Source organism: Vidua macroura, chromosome 5, assembly GCF_024509145.1.
Source record: "Vidua macroura isolate BioBank_ID:100142 chromosome 5, ASM2450914v1, whole genome shotgun sequence".
NCBI lineage: Eukaryota > Metazoa > Chordata > Aves > Passeriformes > Viduidae > Vidua > Vidua macroura.
In genome coordinates, this window is record NC_071575.1 from 71,492,922 (window position 1) to 71,511,714 (window position 18,793).

The 18,793-nt window shown below is 44.6% G+C and overlaps 1 protein-coding gene across 4 annotated transcripts in view; it reads left to right on the forward strand.

The window, feature by feature from the left end:
* The window catches only part of EXOC4 (exocyst complex component 4), a 308,957-nt gene that overhangs the window by 35,061 nt on the left and 255,103 nt on the right, over positions 1 to 18,793 (forward strand). For all 4 annotated transcript variants that reach the window (XM_053978844.1, XM_053978843.1, XM_053978846.1 and 1 more), the window contains exons 4-6: positions 3,592 to 3,776; positions 6,041 to 6,150; positions 14,566 to 14,809. In XM_053978844.1, the coding sequence (XP_053834819.1) occupies positions 3,592 to 3,776; positions 6,041 to 6,150; positions 14,566 to 14,809 (539 nt within the window). The remainder of the gene's footprint in view (positions 1 to 3,591; positions 3,777 to 6,040; positions 6,151 to 14,565; positions 14,810 to 18,793) is intronic.

Here is an 18,793-nt window from a genome sequence, read left to right on the forward strand (position 1 = left end):
TTGTTGATTCCCTTTCCAGCTGCTCTGTGTTGCTGTGGCTCCTCTCTGCACCCCCGCCCCTGCCAAAAGATTAATGTGGGGGAGCTCTTTTACCTGCAATTATCTTTTGTGTCCAGCTAGTCTGGCACAATGCCGTGATCCCCCTGCAGAAAAACAAACAAAAATCACTTTATTTCCATTTAACTAAGCTGTGTGTGTAAAAAAAAAAAAAAAAAAAAAAAAAAAAAGACCCATCAAGGACCATCAGCTGCTTTTTCTGGAGCCTTGAACCACTTGTAGTCCTTCTGTACATCTCATTTCCAGGTTTTCTTGGGCTGCTTTTCCCTTATCAGTATTAACTGGAGTCTTGCAGGATAACTCCTCCTTTCTCTCTCCAATTCCACATATTTTAGTGCTTTTGGATGCAGCCAGCAGCTGATGGGTTAAAAACCAGGGAAAGCTGATTGGCATCTCTTGCATAATCCAAGTTTTGGTGTGTTAGGAGCTGAGTGGGGGCATAAAGTCAAAAAAGTTCCTCCTAAAGTTCCACTGTTGATCTGCCTTTAATGTATATTTAATTTTGTGCATTTTTTTCTTGATGTTTTTGCTTCCTTTTGGTTGTTTATGCTGTTCTGGGCTGGTCTATCCAGCACACAAAGGTTTTAATCTCATATTTTTTATTCTGGAATATAATCTTGGGTTCTGCTTTGTCCTCAAGGACCTAAATCATCTTTCTGTAAGCAAAACTGCAGAAAGGAAAAATGCTTGGTTTGGTTTTTAGCATAATATTTCTATTGCCATCTAAACCAACTGGAGACCTTCCTTTGACTTCCATGAGCATGAATGTAAGAAATGGTTAAATATTCAATTTTTTTTCTTTAAAAGATCTCCTTGAGAGGTGTATTTTTACCTTAATATTTTTGGTGAGCAATGAACTCTTTAGGAAGTGGCAAGACAAAACCAGAGCTAAGTGGAAAGTTTAAATTTCCCATTCTTTGCATTGCAGAGAAAACTTTTCTGGGATGTCTTGGATTTTTTTTTTTTTTTTCCTGTCACTTTTCACTTCTCTTCTGGCTGCTTTTTCATCTCTCAGTTTCTCAGTATGACAAATGTTGCTCCTGCTCCTTGCTCTGGTGGGATTTTTGGCCCAGCTCCCCTGAAACAACTGGGGGTGGGGGGGGATCCCAAATGCCTTTGGGATGGGGAAATTTGGGGGGAAAAAGCTCCACCTGCCAAAGGAAAAAGTGCCTTTGGGATGGGGAAATTGGGGTTTTCCTTCATCTTTGGGGTGTTTTTATGGTGTGTGATGTTCCCAGATGGATACTGGGAAGGAAGAGGATGGACAGTGTAGTGTGGCAAGTGAGGAGATTTAAAAATTAATATAAAAAGCTTGGCTGTCCCATGGATATTCCATGTTTGTCCTGGGCTTGGAGGCCAGCACAGGAATACTCTGGTGAAGGATGTTCTTTCAGGAGAGTGCCTTTGGAATGGGGAAATCTGGAGGAAAAAAGCTCCACCTGCTAAAGGAAGAAGAGAGGAATTAACATTTCTACTTCATCCAGAGTTTCCCACTTGGTGTCTGCTGAGCTCCTCCACTTGTGTGAGCTCTGCCATCTCTGCTGGGGAGAAGGAAATTGGGTTTTTCCTTCATCTTCAAGGTGGTTTTGTGATGTGTGATATTCCCAGATGGATAAGGGAAAGAAAGAGGATGGACAGTGTAGTGTGGCAAGTGAGGAGATTTAAAAATTAATATAAAAAGCTTGGCTGTCCCATGGATTTTCCAAGTTTTTCCTGGGTTTGGGGGCCAGCAAAGGAATACTCTGGTGATGGATGTTCTTTCAGGAGAGTGCCTTTGGAATGGGGAAATCTGGGGGAAAAAAGCTCCACCTGCTAAAGGAAGAAGAGAGGAATTAACATTTCTACTTCATCCAGAGTTTCCCACTTGGTGTCTGCTGAGCTCCTCCACTTGTGTGAGCTCTGCCACCTCCTCTGGGGCAAAGGAAATTGGGGTTTTCCTTTATCTTCGAGGTGATTTTATGATGTGTGATATTCCCAGATGGATACTGGGAAAGAAAGAGGATGGACAGTGTAGTGTGGCAAGTGAGGAGATTTAAAAATTAATTTTAAAAGCTTGGCTGTCCCATGGATATTCCATGTTTTTCTGGGTTTGGAGGCCAGCAAAGGAATACTCTGGTGAAGGATGTTCTTTCAGGAGAGTGCCTTTGGAATGGGGAAATCTGGAGGAAAAAAGCTCCACCTGCTAAAGGAAGAAGAGAGGAATTAACATTTCTACTTCATCCAGAGTTTCCCACTTGGTGTCTGCTGAGCTCCTCCACTTGTGTGAGCTCTGCCATCTCTGCTGGGGAGAAGGAAATTGGGTTTTTCCTTCATCTTCAAGGTGGTTTTGTGATGTGTGATATTCCCAGATGGATAAGGGAAAGAAAGAGGATGGACAGTGTAGTGTGGCAAGTGAGGAGATTTAAAAATCAATATAAAAAGCTTGGCTGTCCCATGGATATTCCATGTTTTTCCTGGGTTTGGAGGCCAGCAGAGGAATACTCTGGTGATGGATGTTCTTTCAGCAGAGTTAATATTTACTGGTACTGAGGGAGCAGCCCTTGGCTGGGCTGGCTGCTCACTGTATCTTTGCTTTTAATTTTTAATGTTTGGCTGACAGGTTTGTTCTGAACCGAGATCCTGAAGTGCAAGCAAATGACTTGTTTCACTGACAGCATCCTCAGTTAGCAGGGAATGGGTTTTTAAATTTTATTTTAAACCTCTGCATGCCAAACATGCTCTTTCCAGTTTCTTACAACATCAGCACTGAAGGTTTGGAAGCTGCAGAGGGATGCCATCATTTATTTATTGGTAACTGGAAATCTCTGTTAAATGGAAAACCAGCTGGGAGGGGTGCACAGTGAGAGTGTTGCTTTTAGGCACTGACCTGTCATTCCTGGTGGGTTTTTGTCTTTGTTTGGGTTTTGTCCACATTTATTTTTAGGATGGAAAAGAAAATTAGGAAATTTAAGTGCCCATAGGATGTCAGCTGGTCATTATTGCACATATTCAAATGGTGTAGCCACAGGACATAGCCCTTGTGCAGCCTAAAGGATGAGGCCTCCTAAGCTTTTTCAGTCATGAGTTTAAACAAATCAAATTTAAGCCATTTCCTCCCCATTTGCAGAATTTGGAATAATGGGTTTTTTTGGTGTTTCTGTAATGGAAAGAATAGCAACCATCAAACACTATTTGTCACTATCTTCTTCTAACACTTTCCTACTTAATAATCCTCTTATTTGGGGATAAACCATGCTTTGATTTTTATTTAAGAACTGTGTTTTCACTAACTTGTTTTATACGTATGCTTAATGTTTGAAGGCTGCGCATTAAATCTGAATTATTTGGACATTGGAACCCTTCTATATAATTTATTTGGGAATAGAAATAAAGAAATATTACTTCAAGATTCTCTGCTTTAGAAGGGTTTTAAGGGCAGAATCATCCTGAGATTCAGACAGTCCCTTAATCCAAGAGGAAAATTGAAAAACCGAACGAATTGATGGCGAGAGTCGAACGAATGGATGTCTAAAAACTGTCCCGTTTTCCCCCCAGGTGTCAGCAGTGGATTCCCTGGAGGGTCCCCTCCTGCAGGTGGAGGGGCTGAGCGACCTGAGGCTGGAGCTGCACAGCAAGAAGATGAACCTGCACCTGGTGCTGATCGACGAACTGCACCGGCACCTCTACATCAAATCCACCAACCGCGTGGGGCAGCGCGGCAAGGACAGAGCCCGCCTCGGGTGGGACAGCCTTCCCCGTGCCCAGCCACACAGCTGGCACACACACCTGCATTTCTGCCATGCTCTCTTGGTTTGGAAAGACAGGTGGCTGCTGAGGAAGGCAGGAGCCTCCCCTGAAATGGAAAATGCAAACCCCCTCCCTCCAAATTATTATAATTTTGAAATTAAGGGGCTCTCAGGCAAAGATATGGGAATAGGAATAACAGTTCTTTGCTAGGAAAATTAAAAATACAAATGCAATAGTACAAAAAAGAAAACAACCCACTGCCAGAGTCAGAACAGAGCTGGCAGCCTGTGGGTCAGGGAGGTGGCAGCAGTGCCATTCCATGGGGGCTCAGCCCTCCTGCAGTGCCAGCTGTGCTTCTGCTGGAGCAGGATCCTGGACAAGGCTGGAGTTTTCCTCTGGAGCTCCAGGGCTGCTGGAGATGGGCCTGGGCTCCCTCTGGGAATGCAGTGGGGCAGAAAGCTGCTCCTCTGGGAATGCAGTGGGGCAGAAAGCTGCTCCTCTGGGAATGCAGTGGGGCAGAAAGCTGCTCCTCTGGGAATGCAGTGGGGCAGAAAGCTGCTCCTCTGGGAATGCAGTGGGGCAGAAAGCTGCTCCTCTGGGAATGCAGTGGGGCAGAAAGCTGCTCCTCTGGGAATGCAGTGGGCAAAGGCTGCTGTGGTGTTGCAGGAGTCAGATTGGATCCAGGTAGGAATGCTTGGCTCCTGCCCTGGGCACAGCATCTCCCCATGGGATGCTGGAATTTTCTCAGCCATGCAGGGACACTCAGTGGCCATGGACAGAAGAGATCTCCTGGAGGGAGGATTGGCTGCGGGAGAGATAAAGAAAAAACTGCCCCATGGACAGCAGAGAACTGCCCCACCTCTGACAGATGGGAAATAGAACACACACCCCTATTTCCAACCTAAGACACATGCAAATCCCTCAGCATTGTGGCTGTGGAGAGCAGAAAATTCAGATTTGTTGATGCACCTCCGAGCTCATTCGTGTTCTTTTGCTTTTCTCGGTGCTTCTCTTGGGGTTCTGCTGCTTCCCACAGCTCCTTTGTGCATTCTCTCCCTTCCCTGATCTTATCCCTCTCCTGCAAATGTCGTGGTCATGAGGCTCAGGTCAGGGAAAGACTTCTCATTTTCTAGGAAATATCCAATAAAAGCCTCCCACCCTACCAGAAGGTAATGAGATGGAGGCCACAAAACTTAAGTGTCTGAGCTGAAATATGTTGGTTTTGATGTGTTTCCAAGGTGTTTTAAAGGTGTTGAAACTTCTTACCCAGTTGGTGCCTGTGGTCAGTGGAAATTTAGGTAATATAGGCTATTTTTTCCTGATTTTGCTAATTCTGAGTTGCTGCAGGGAAGGAAGAAAGTGGCTGGAATAGAGAGAGACAATGTTGGGAGGTGATTTTTGCAGAGTAGGAGAGGTGGGGAGCAAAATGAGCATTTTATTGCGAGAATGAACAAAAATCTTCTTGCCAAAAGTGCAAGGCAAGATAACCAGTTGCATTACATGAATTTATGAAGGAAAGGATTGGTTGAAATTGGAATTCCTAGGAAGGAGGGTTGCTAGCAAGTCATCAGTTTCTTCCTTAATCATCCTCTTAATTAAAAAGAGCCACAAAGCTTTGGTGTACCCAGACTGGGGGACTGCTAATTAACTGTTACAGGGACCTTCCTCTCACTCTGGATTCTCTTTTTTTCACTTTCCCTGATGCACATTGTGGATATTTGATAACAGGAACTCTTGCAGCAAGGGTGGCTTGTTGCTTTGGGTAGTTTTTCTGCAGGATACCAAGCCTAAACCTTGTTTTTTTTTCACATTTCCATGAGCATTTTTGACCTCTAAGCAAACATCCTGAGCTCCACTGTAGGAGCCTTCCACATTTCTTTCTCCTAAAAATGATTTCTTGCACGTTGTCCCCCTGCCACGTCCAGCAGCTGGGGCAGTGTGACAAAGTTTTGGCAACTAATACAATGTGAATTTTTTAAATGTTTTAATTTTTGAGTAAGGAGGTTCAGTTTGGGGAGTGATGTACATGGGTGGGCTCAAAACAGGAATTTGAAGGGCAGGAAAAAGGGGTGGAGGTTTTTGGTGGGAATAAAGAAGTTTGGAGGATTAAGAAGTTGACAGAAGGCATGGAAATGGGAGCATCTGTTAGGCTTAATCTGTTTCTCAGGCTTAAAATGTAAGGAATAAGTGGATTATTTGTTGTGAATAAATATTGTAAATAATAATCTGTTTGCTTTAATTCTTTTCCCTCGCGCAGGTCCCTTGTGAAAGACGCCTCTCCTGCGCCTCTGATGGATGTCACTAATTTATCTACACCTCGGAAATTCCTTGAGACTTCCCAGTTCAGTACTCCTGGAAGCTCCAGCAGTGAGTATTTAAGCCATATATATTCATTTGTAGACCTTCAGCTGGTTTTGCTGGAGTAGGAGGAGGCAAGTCATCCCCTCATGGCTCAGGGGAGACAAAAACCTGGGCAGTGATTTCTGCAGTGACACAGAACAAGTGGGTGCCATGTCCAGGGGCAGAACTTGGCTTTTTTTTTTCCTCATGGAAAATCATCTTTTCCCTCTCCTAACCCCCACCAGCATCTTAAATCCACTCAGTTTCCTGTGCCTGTTCTCACCTTGACCATGCTCTTGATATTTTGAGCCGCAGAGATTTGCAGTGGGTTCATTCTGGGTGGTTTCCTCAGCATTATTTACTGCAGGCAGCCAGCTTCGTGTGGATATTACTGAAGTTTTTTACTGTGTGGGAGCCAAAAGGTCAAATCTGTTCCTTGTGGGAGCTTTGTAACTTTGACTAAAGGTCTGGCTGTACACAGGAATAATCTGGGGCTGATCTTTTATTCCTGTTACTGCAACAAACACCGAGGAAAACTCTTTCACTGGGGCTTTTGTCTGAGGCTTTGGAAGGGCTGCAGAGAGGGGAAATTAATCTTTGTATTGTTTCAGGAGATTAATAAGTGGGGTTGTCCTTGATGAATAATACAGAAGTGACCTCCAGTCTGTTCCCCCTTTCAAACCTGACTGTTTCAGTATTCCTCAAGTGCAGAGAATATTTCCTTCTCTTTTCAGCCTTATTAATTCTTTTGTCCTTTTGTTTCTAGTTTTGTCACACTTGCCTCCCAGATTGTTCCATTTGATTACATTTATCTTCTGCTCCTGGAAGGGTTTTGTTCTTCAGCTCTGCCAGGCTGGTCTTGGAGCCTGGGGCTGTTTTTCTGTGTCCTGGAGGTTTGTGAGGAGTCACCAACTTCCAGAGCTGGAAACTGCAGCCTGGTCACTCAAAATCTGAAAGGGAAGAACCGTATGAAAATTCTGAGGGAAAAACTTAATTCCTGTTCTGCTCTGTGATCAGTGGGAAGTTCAGTTTTCTTGCAAAAGATCACAGGATTTTGAGGAACTGAGGAAATAAACCACAAAAAACCTGAATCCCAGCCTCACCACTAGAAATAGAATGGTTTGGGTGGGAAGGGACCTGAACGTTCCAACCCCTCTAAATGTTAAAACACTCCTTTTTCAGTGATATTTATAGTGTCTGCTGCTTTCTCCCCCTAAAATATTGCTCTTCTGTATAGTAATAAAACCCAAAAGGTCTGAAGTTGTGGAGCTGATGGGGATCTCCCACCTCACAGGTGGGGAACAGAGCAGGAGATGCCCCTCTTGATCTCTTTTTTAGCAGATCTCTTCTTGCTCTTCTCACCCAATGCACCAGAAAATCTTTTCCTTGGCTCCTCCTCGTGCTCTGCATCACTCAGTGAAGTGCTGGGCAAGTGTCCCTCAGCCTGGCAGAGATGTGGATTCTAACAGAAAACATTTCATCGGCATAAAATATGCAGATGGTTCTGCTTCAAGTGCACAATGTACTTATGTAGATTTTTTTTCCCTGTAATTTTATTTAAAAGTAGCCTTTTCCAGGACTGCACAACTAGCAGGGAATTTCAAACTTATGCCTATGCATAACAAAAGCTGTTTCTGCCTGTAGTCACTTAAGTTCTTTGGCTTTTTATTGATGAAACAAAGTGTCTGTGCATATTAATGGGTGTCATTCTAAAGCACTGACTCATTCATCCCATCCCAGCAAAGATACCAAAATTTGGAGCCCTTCCTGCACTCCCTTCCCAGAGGAGATGTTACCTTGTGCTGTAGAATCTTTATAAGGAAATTAAAGCTGTTCCTGCTGCACATAAAATAAACAAATCCTTTGGAAATGCTCACCTGAGGATTGGAGATGTGGCAGTTCACCAGTAACACTTTCCCTTCATGCCAGTTCAGAGGAATAAATTTATATTTCTCTGCTTGAACTTTCTGTACTCTGTAGGGTATTTAGGAAGGTTCCTGCCTTGCCAAGCTCTTCCTGGAACTCTAAAACGTGCTTGCAAACCCAAGAGTGCCTTTTCCTGGGAAATGTGGGACAATATGTCTTAGAAATCCAGCAGAAGATGAGCTGGTGGTGACAATAAATACTGCTGTGGGTGAGATATGTAGATTTTATGCTCGATTGCTAATTTATTTCAATGGTTTTTTGGGGCAAAAAGAGTTTGTAGGGCCAGGCAGTGTGGTGGTTCTAAGGTCAGGTCTAGGAACTGCTCCTGGCTCTCTTTCTTCAAGAACCAGAGACTTCTGTTACAACACGTGGAGACCTCCAAACCTGCTCCTGCAGGATCCCTCAGGAGCCAGAGCTTGGAATATCCAATTTTCAAGGTGAATCTAAAAAATGCCATTGTGCCAGTTCGTTGTCACAGGTGCCTCTGCTCCAAACATGCTCAATAAATCTTCAAAAGATTTCTTCTCTTCCTATGACCTGGGTAAAAATTGCCTTTATCATTTTTTCTTAGAATTGAATGATCTGGGAATGTGTTTGTGGAAGGAAAGGGAAAATTAAGGAGATTTTAGGTCCATGTGGTGAAAGCCAGGAAAGTAACACATAATTGCTCTTTCTGTGTAATTTCTTGAGTTGTTCCCAAGTTGTGTGGTCCCAACATCAAATAACTGGCTACAGTCCACTTATTTTTTTTCTTTGGAGACTTAATTTTGATGCTTGTATAGATTAGGAGGATTTTGAAGTGGGTTTTCTTCTGGGTTTGGTAGTGATGCAGAGCAGAAAATTCCCATAATCTTCCAAGGACCCATTTCTGCAGGAACTGCCCATTTGTAGCTCCATGAACGTGTCAGAACAAGGATTCAGCGCCAGGAATTAGCAGGTGATGTTCCTTAAAATCTGAAATTATGCCTTTGGGCCACCAGGAACTCCTGTGCTTTTCTCTGGAAGGACTGAAGGTACAAGGGATATCACCAGAAGGACATAAATCGTGGAAAATAGTACATGCCATTTTACAAGACTCCCATAAAAGCCCGTGGATAATGAAACCTCCATAATGAGGAGCAGCAAATTTTGGCTGTTCACTGGAATGAAAAACAAGACCCAAGAGCCATTTTTTTTTTTTTTTCTCAGCTGCTTTGCTTAAATGAGTTCCCAAAGTTGGGTTTTTAGGGATCAGAATGGAGCTGTTAAAAAGCTCCTTGCAGCAGGTTGGTTCCTTGGGAAATGGCAGCACTGAGCAAATGAATTCCAGTTGGAACAGAGGTTTTTGCAGGGCATCATCAGAGCAGGGATCAGGAAACTCCTCCCTCTGTAACTCTGGGGGTTACACATGGTTCAGCTTTTAGGGGTTTAACCCACAGCACAACTTCTGCCTGCTTGAACACAACTGAGCGTTTTCAGGTGAAAAATGGTTTGGAGAGGAGAAATTTGTGAAAATGGCTGCAATTTTATTAGAGAGAGTGGCAAAATCATCATTCCTTCAAGCTCTTGTCTTAGAAGGCTTTTGATAGGATGTATTTGAATGTTCTGCTTCACAAGAGGTTTGCAGACTTTGTTAGGACAAGAGGATCAGCCCAGTCAGAGTGGGTTCAGGAAAGGCAGGTCCTGCTTAGCCAACCCCATCTTCTGTGGAAGTTCTGAAGGGTATTTAGGAAGGTTCCTATTCAGTGTCACAGGTGCCTCTACTCCAAACATGCTCAATAAATCTTCAAAAGATTTCTTCTCTTCTTACAACCTGGGTAAATTGCCTTTTTCATTTTTTTTCTTAGAATTGAATGATCTGGGAATGTGTTTGAGGAAGGAAAGGGAAAATCCTCCATTTGAAGGATGAGGGAAAGGCTGGGGAATGTGTCAGGTCTAGCCAGACTTCGGTCAAGCCTTTATTTCCAAGAACATTCTCCTGGAGAAAGCTGTTTAACCTTCATCAATGACCTGGTGAGGGGATCCAGGGCACCCCCAGCAGTGACACTGGGTTGGGTGGGAGGTGATCTGCTGGAGTGTCTTGGTTTGAACAGACAGGTGTCTGCTAAGGAAGGCAGGAGCCTCCCTTGAAACTGAAAATGTAAACCCTCTCCCTCCAAATTATTATCATTTTGAAATTAAGAGGCTCTCAGGCAAAGATATGGGATTAGGAATAACGGTTCCTTGCTAGGAAAATTAAAAATACAAATGCAATAGTACAAAAAAGAAAACAACCCACTGCCAGAGTCAGAACAGAGCTGGCAGCCTGTGGGTCAGGGAGGTGGCAGCAGTGCCATTCCATGGGGGCTCAGCCCTCCTGCAGTGCCAGCTGTGCTTCTGCTGGAGCAGGATCCTGGACAAGGCTGGAGTTTTCCTCTGGAGCTCCAGGGCTGCTGGAGATGGGCCTGGGCTCCCTCTGGGAATGCAGTGGGGCAGAAAGCTGCTCCTGTGGGAATGCAGTGGGCAAAGGCTGCTGTGGTGTTGCAGGAGTCAGATTGGATCCAGGTAGGAATGCTTGGCTCCTGCCCTGGGCACAGCATCTCCCCATGGGATGCTGGAATTTTCTCAGCCATGCAGGGACACTCAGTGGCCATGGACAGAAGAGATCTCCTGGAGGGAGGATTGGCTGTGGGAGAGAGAAAGAAAAAACTGCCCCATGGACAGCAGAGAACTGCCCCACCTCTGACAGATGGGGATAGAATATCTCTTAACCATATCTTACAACACAGGACATGGAGGCTTGCAAAGCTCTGCAGAGCCCTTGTGTGGATCCCATCTGCCCCAGGGACCTCTGAGTGTCCAGGTGCTGTGGACTGACCATTTCCCTTGCAATCTGGGGCTTTGTTCTGCTCCCCATCTGTGCATTCCCCTGGCTGCCCTGAGAACAGGGTTTGCTGTTAAAGACTGAGGCAGAGAAGGCATTTGCTGCCTCAGCCTCAGATTTCCACCACATCCAGCAAAGGATGGAGGTTCTCCCCGGCCCACCTTTGCTTGCTGATGTATTTATAGAAGTATTTTTATTGTCCTTTACAGCAATAGCCAGGTTAAGCTCTAGCTGGACTTTGGCCCTTCTTATTTTCTCCCTTCACAACCTCACAGCATCCTTCTGTTCCTCCTGGGCTGCCTTCTGCTTCTTCCAAAGGTTAGGAATTCTGCTTTTCCCCTAAATTCCAGTCAAAGCTCTCTGTCCAGCCAGGCTGGACTTTTTCCTGCCTTGGCTCATTGGGCCAGGCTGCTCCTGTGCCTTTAGGATTTCCTTCCTGAAGGATGTGCAGCCTTCCTGGACCCCCCTGCCCTGCAGGACAGGCTCCCAAGGGAGTCTCAGCCAGGCTCCTGGACAGGTCCCATCTGCCCTCTGAGAGTCCAAGGTGGCAGATCTGCTCTCCCCCCACTTCCTTCCAAGAATCAAAGCTAGGAATAACTTCTCCATCCCAAAGAATAACAAAGTTATTCACGTTCCAGGTTTAGGAGTAAATAAAGCTCTCCCTTCTGGAGAGCTGATCTCCAGGGACAGCTTTCCTCACCCGTGGACTCCTCTGCCCACAGGGAGCAGCACGTGGGGCTGCAATTTTCCAGCTGAACTCCTTAATAAACACCTGGGTTCTTCGATGCCTTTCTGGAAGAGGAGGAGGACAGGAGGAGCTTGTTCTTGGGCCAAAGCTTTGTGGTCAAACAGCCCCTTGATGACATTAAATGGCAGGAGAGGATGTTTGAAGCGTGAAAGACACAAGAAAAGGACAGGAAAGTTACCCAGGGTTGGGATCTTGTCAGATCTCACAGATAAATGGGCCCCCAGAGCTAGCCAGGGCTCCTGTTTAACAGGGACAATGTGCAGGGAACACACTGAAAACAGGTTCCCACAGTTTTATCAAACAACCAGATCTGACAGAGCCTCCAGACCCGTGTGCAGCTCCCAGATATCGAATTGCTCACTTGGCTCTTGTTTGTGAGAGATGTAAATCAATGTCCTGACTATTTGGGGATGCTGGAAATTGGTTTGCTCTTTTGAAAATGGAAGAGTTTGTCTCAGTGTGCTGGCAGAGTTCTCAGCGAGATTGCTGCTTTTACTCCTCTTAAATGCTGTCCTCACATTTGGCTACAGCTCCATTTCCTCCCTCTTGGGTGTTCATTGTGTGATATTAAAAATAATTTACAAGCTGCTTACAGAGAAGGTGCAGCCTCATGACAGGACCTGTCCTCTGAGAGGCTGGGAAATATCTGCATTGAACTCAGAGAAACAAGATATTTCGGGCTTTTTTTTTTTTTTTTTTTTTTAAAGAGTAGGCTAAACCTTTCTTCCTGTAGCATTTCCAGTGTTTTTTCACAGCTCTGGTTCCAAAGAGCTCATTCTCTGTGTCTGAGTTTTGCTGTGGGTTTTGGAGAATAACAAATAACAATAACAGAGTGGGCAGAGACCAGGCCTGCAGCCACAAAGTCCTTTGCAGCTCTGTGGGGTGAAAGGTCTGTGATGGAGCAGAGCTTTGAGCAGGAACAGTTCTGCATCCAGTTGTTAAATTCCAATTGGTGTTTGAAATGTCTTTATTTTATCTTTGCTTTTTTTTTATTTATGTCTTTTTTTTAATTAACACCTTCTGGGTGTTTCTAGTTGCTTGTCCTGTAACTTGCTCACATTTAATTGAAAGAAGGGTGTGTGAGAGAGGAAAAAAAAAGCACTGTTTGATCTTCCTGATGTTCATTGCCAGAGGATCATGGAATAGTTTGGAGTTGGAAGGGCCTTTTTAAAGGTCACCCAGTCCAACCCTCCTGCCATGGCAGGGACACCTCCCACTGTCCCAGGCTGCTCCAGCCCCAGTGTCCAGCCTGGCCTTGGACATTCCAGGGATGCAGGGGCAGCCCCAGCTGCTCTGGCAATTCCAGCCCAGCCAGGAATTCCCAATTCCCAAGATCCCATCCATGCCTGCCCTCTGGCAGTGGGAGCCATTCCCTGTGTCCTGTCCCTGCAGGCCTTGTCCCCAGTCCCTCTGCAGCTCTCCTGGAGCCCCTTTAGGGCCTGGAATGTGCTGGAAGCTCTCCCTGGATCCTTCTCCTCTCCAGGTGAGCACCCCCAGCTCTCCCAGCCTGGCTCCAGAGCAGGATCCATCCTCACCTCACTCTCACCTGCTGCTCTGTCTTCAAATGTGAGGCCGTGTGAGCCATGAGCTTGGTTTGAGCCAGGGGTGCAGAGTTTGGGATCACACTGCAGGAATAAAGCAGCCTCTTGATTGATTGAGCCTGAGGTTGGTGTAAACTGGCACCCATTTATTGTGATTGTTTATAAATTGGCACCATGCTTGGGCTGTTGTGTTCTGGATCTTGCTCTACCTTAGCCCTGGTGCTGCTCCTCTGGTCAGAGCCCAGCTTCAGGCAGCTCCCCGTGCCATTCCTCACTCCTGCCACGTTCCTTCCACCCTTCTGCTGGATCTTTTGACATTTCTTCAGCTTCTTGGAAAAGTTTCACAGTAAAAAAAAAAAAAAAAAAAAAAATCTGTTGAGGAGTTGAAACCATGGGAGTCATCTGTCACCCAGCAGCCTTTTCAGAGCTCAGCCCCAGTCAGATGAAACAGCCTTTGGGTTTTAATTTTGATCCAAGGATCTGGCGTGGTGGATGGCACAGAGTGGCTGTAGATCTTCCAAGATGCTTTTAATTCACTTTGCCTTGAAGACACTTACTTCACATAAGTGTTTAAATATATTTATTAAATGTTTCAGCCAGTCTTTAACAGAGCCATGCTTTTGTTGTTGCTGGGTGTTATCTGTAAATTAAGAAATGTTGCTTAATGAACCTACTTAAAACAAGCAGAGTCTCTCTTGCTTTCCCATCCCCTGTCGCTTAGCAACAGGATTTCTCCCTGTGCAATCCCTGTTACTTCAGGACCATATCTGCAATATCCTCTCTAATTCTTCTCACTTTACCCTTCTAGAAGCCTTGCTGGAAGATTTGAGGAACTTCATCAACCCCTTGACAGACGTAATAAAGCAGAAAAAGATAAAATCAAACAATCAGTCGCTTGGGCAGTGTAAACTTTGCTGAATTCATCAGCAGTCTCTTAAGCTTGATAGTGTTTGTAATGAAAATTCCTCTCTTGTGAAGAAAATAGCAAGGAAAACCAGCTGGGGTGGAAACTGAGGGGGGTTCAGCCCCTTGAAAGGGGCTGAATCCCCACATTCAGGGGATTTGTAGGGATATTGTACCTTCTCATTTATGAATATCTTAATTGCAGCAGACTTCCTCTATTTCCTAACACGGAATTTACACCATGAATTGTTCCTAAATCAATCCAATGTGCAGGCTGCTGTATTTATGTCCAGGGAAGCCCCCAGGCAAACAGAAACTTCCACTGCTTCCCCCCAAAATCCACGTGTTCCTGGTTTCCTTGTTCATCCTTGGTTGCTCCACGTGCTGGGAGTTCTGTGAAGCCAGAGGAGCTCCCGTGCTGCATCTTCAGGGTGCTGCTGTTGGGTTCCATTGATAAAACCTGGGATTAAAATCTCTTCCAGTGCGAGACTGCAGCCTTCTGGAAATCAAAGAGGACACAGACCTGGATCCAGAGGAGAACAGTGCTGTCTTCATGGGAATCCTCATCAAGGGGCTGGCCAAGCTGAAGAAAATCCCAGAAACAGTGAAAGCCATCCAGGATCGCTTGGAGCAGGAGCTCAAGCAGATTGTGAAGCGCTCCACCACTCAGGTGGCTGACAGTGGGTACCAGAGAGGGGAGAACATTTCCCAGGAAAATCAGCCTAGGTAAGGAGATTTCAACTCCCAACCCTTGATTGCTGGGGGGAAAAAAAAAAAAAAAATTCCTAATTGATAATATGATTTGAAATGAGAAAATTCAGCCCGGTGATTTCGAGTGTAGCAGAGTCCAATTAAGCTGATGCAGGTGCAAGGCTTTGAAATCATGTATGGAACTAATTCTATCACAAATGTATGGCCAAGTCTCTAATTGTTTTGCAGCCCCATTTACATTAATAGCAAGGTGTGGAAGCCAACTGAGCACGGCGTTTGTGCTGCTTCTCAGAATTCACTGGAACTGGCCTTTGGAACAAAAGGATTCCAGCAGGAATCTCTTCCAGCTGAAATATTCATCTCCACATTGTCGTGATCATTGTCCAAAGGGAATTAAGGGCAGCAAAGTAAAGTGTGTATCTTCATTGTGTGCAATATTTGTAGTGGGAAATCACTCCCAAGAAAAACATCAGCTTGATAAAAACTCCTTTTTTAATTCCTCTCATTAGCACTGCTGCAGAAACAATTCTGTTTTGAAGACTTTGTAGAGGTACAGTGCTGATAACTCAGTGAAAATGAGCTTTTTTTAGATGGGTCAGAAGGCAGAATTTTAGTTTCTGATGCCAGGAGTGTAACATATTCTTGATACTTGTTTTATGAACCAGTCTGGAGAGGTTGTGTGGCTCCTGGTTGTCTGTTGGAATTGATAAATTGGATCAGATCATATATCAATGCCATTAACCTGCCCAGAGGGTTGAGTGAGGCACACAAAGGTTTAATGGGTTTTGGCATCTGTTGCAGAGTGTGAGCCTTTAAGATGCTCATATTCTAGAGCCATGGAAAGTGTCCTGAATTCTTGTGGAATACAGACATAATTAGAACTGGTTCTAAAGCTAAATCACACGTGAAGTTTACAGCAAGCAGGTGAATTCATTTATACTGAAAAGAATAAATTACAGTATGGAAGGGTGTCCCCACCCCTTAAATTAGCTTTGGTTTTAAATCAAAGCTCAGAGAGTTTCCTACTGTCAGGGGAGAAATAAATCTGAACAAAAACTCCCTGCTGCTTCTACAGAGCTCTGTAAGACCCCAGATTTGAGCACAATGCAGTGCCAGAACTGCTGAGCTGCTCGTGGGGCTGTCAGATGATCCCTGAAGTCCCTTCCAACCCAAACCATTCTGTGTCTGAGGATGAGGCTGATGATCTGCTTGGGGGAATTTTGGTGTAATTCCCTTTGAGACCCCATGCAGCAATGATTTGGAGCCCCTCTCGTTGTACAAGATGGAAATGATTTGTAGAACCTGGCCAGAAAAGCTGCAGATCTGATAACAGCCACTGCTGATCTCATTCTTCCTACTTTTGAAATTTAACTCTCTTTCCCTTCCTTCCTTAACAAGCTTTTCCATGTAGCTTTGTGCTGCCATCTTCTACATCTGTGTATAAAAATATTGTTAATTACTCCCAGATTTTTAAACTCAGTATTTTTCTGGTTTGTGGTGACTCTTTGAGTGCTCTCTCAGATCCTCAGAGCTTCAGGAAGGGCAGGAGCAGGTTCCAAGTAGCTCCTTGTCCCTGAGGGAATATAAGTTTGAAAACTCTGCCTGAATCTCACCACGTCTTAGCTGAGCTCACCTTTAATTTTAAAGCCTAGGGAAATTCTCTAACATTTTTAGACCTCTGTGCTTGAAAGAAGTTTATGGAGAAAGGCTTAACTATAAGAATTGCCACTGCCTTATCCTTAATTAGTGGCTCATTAGTCACACCTTCACATTTAGAAATCCTTACCTGGAGTTGTGGAGGACAGAATGTCCCACAAGAGGCTGTGTTGAGTTTCCTTGGGGCGCTGCTGCACAAACCTGTGGGGCTCTCCTGAATTTTGCAAGAGTTTGCACTTCAGAATAACAATGTGGGTGGATGCCTACTTGAGGGACAGATTTATGGGACATTTTGGTAAGGAAACATTAAAAATCCAGTGCATGAAGAGATGGGAGATTGACACTTTTGCTCCTGAATCCTCTTGTTTGGATTCCATGTGCTTTTCCCTACATGCCCATATTATATTTTGACTTTTGCCCTCATCTCCAGGCTTTGAAATAAGCACAGGAATTATGTCCAGGCCACCTCTCTGGCCATCACTTCACTCCCATTATTGCCTGGACCGTGGAAGTCCCTTCTGGGTGTGTGTCACTGTCACCAACACATTTCCTCTCACTCTGGCTGCAGGGGTTATGAGGTGGCTGTGCCAAATTTTCAGGAAAATGCGTCCCTTTTCAGCTCAGGGCACTCCCTGCCCCAACCCCATCCAGGCCAGACTATTTGATGCAATTTGCAATATAAATTGATGCAATTTGATGGGTTTTGCCTCGTTGCCTGTGTCTCATTTGGGTCACCTTCTTTCAAAAATGACCTGACAGATTTATAGGACTTTTGGGGAAAAGGAAATAAGATAAGAGGTGCTGGCTAAGCTGAAAGCAGGGAGATGTGGGAATACACAGTGTAATGTACTGGGGTGGCAGCTGCTGACACTGGAGTGTGGATCTGGGGGATTTCATGTCCATCAGTCTGGAATGTGGGAGCAGGAATTCCAAACAAAAAGGATCTGATCAGTGCAGTATTGCCCCAGTCATGGCTCCATAAACAAGTTCAGGCTTGTCACCCTGATTTTTAAAAGTGTTTTCTTTTATAGTTCTTTTGAAAGTTTTAAAGTTCTCATGAAACTTCTTTAGCCTTCTGATAATGTTGACATATTTGAGAGTCAGAGTTCTTAGACAATTTCATGTAGAAATAGAATTTTTTTACATATTTCTCTGTGGGTGGGGAGAAATGATGGATTGATCTTTGGACCAGTGTGGTTGGAGAGGTGGCAATTCCATCCTCCAATCCACGGTCACCTTTGGAATTCTATAAATACCAAATATTTGAATAAAACTTGCTCTTTTTCTCTTTTGAACTTAGCAAGCTTCTCATTTTGTGTCCAACAGTGACACAGGCTCACCTTGTGAGAATAAAGTGAACTTGTCCAACTCTCCAGGCACTTCAGTTCTGCAAAACTGTTCTTTCCTGGGGCAGCAAGGTGGTGTATGGATAACTGACTTGGTCATGGGATGTTGGAAGAAGCTGGGCTGGCACTGAGAACATTTTCTCAGTGGTAGAGAATTAATTTGGTTCCATAGTGTCACATTTTTTAGCATTTGCTGCTATTCTGAAATATAAAGAAAAGGGATCCATACACAATTTGCTGGGTTTTGTTTGAATAGGTATCTTGGTTCCAGGGGCTCTTTGTTTTTGTGGCTCTTTTATTTTTTTGTTACAGATGTTGTGGCTCAGGGCCAAAGCTGACCTTCAAAAAAAAAAAAAAAAAAAATTAGGGAAATGTCAGCTTTAAAAAAAAAAAATTAGAAATTCTGAAGATTTTGAGAAAAAACAGTTTTTATTGCAAAGCCAGCACTTCTTATCAGAGCTAAGATGTAAAGATTTCAATATCCAGATGTGATTAGAAAGTAAGCCCAATGTTTTCTATGGTTCAAGCCTTTCTTGAGTGAGTGTTTTGTCCCTTATAATAGAAGCTCTTAACACTTCAAAGAGAAGTGGCCACAACCCTGCTGTAATACTTGGCCTTAAAACATGTTATAGATTTATAATCATTAAAATAAAAATGAAGAGAAGTCGAGTCGAGAAGTTTGAGTCGAGAAGGTCACGAATTAATTCAGAGGGCTGGAGCCAGGCTAGGAGAGCTGGGGGTGCAAGGATCCAGGGAGAGCTTCCAGCACATTCCAGGGGCTCCAGGAGAGCTGCAGAGGGACTGGGGACAAGGCCTGCAGGGACAGGACCCAGGGAATGGCTCCCACTGCCAGAGGGCAGGCATGGATGGGATCTTGGGAATTGGGAATTCCTGGCTGGGCTGGAATTGCCAGAGCAGCTGGGGCTGCCCCTGCATCCCTGGAATGTCCAAGACTGGACACTGGGGCTTGGAGCAGGCTGGGATGGTGCCCAGGGAT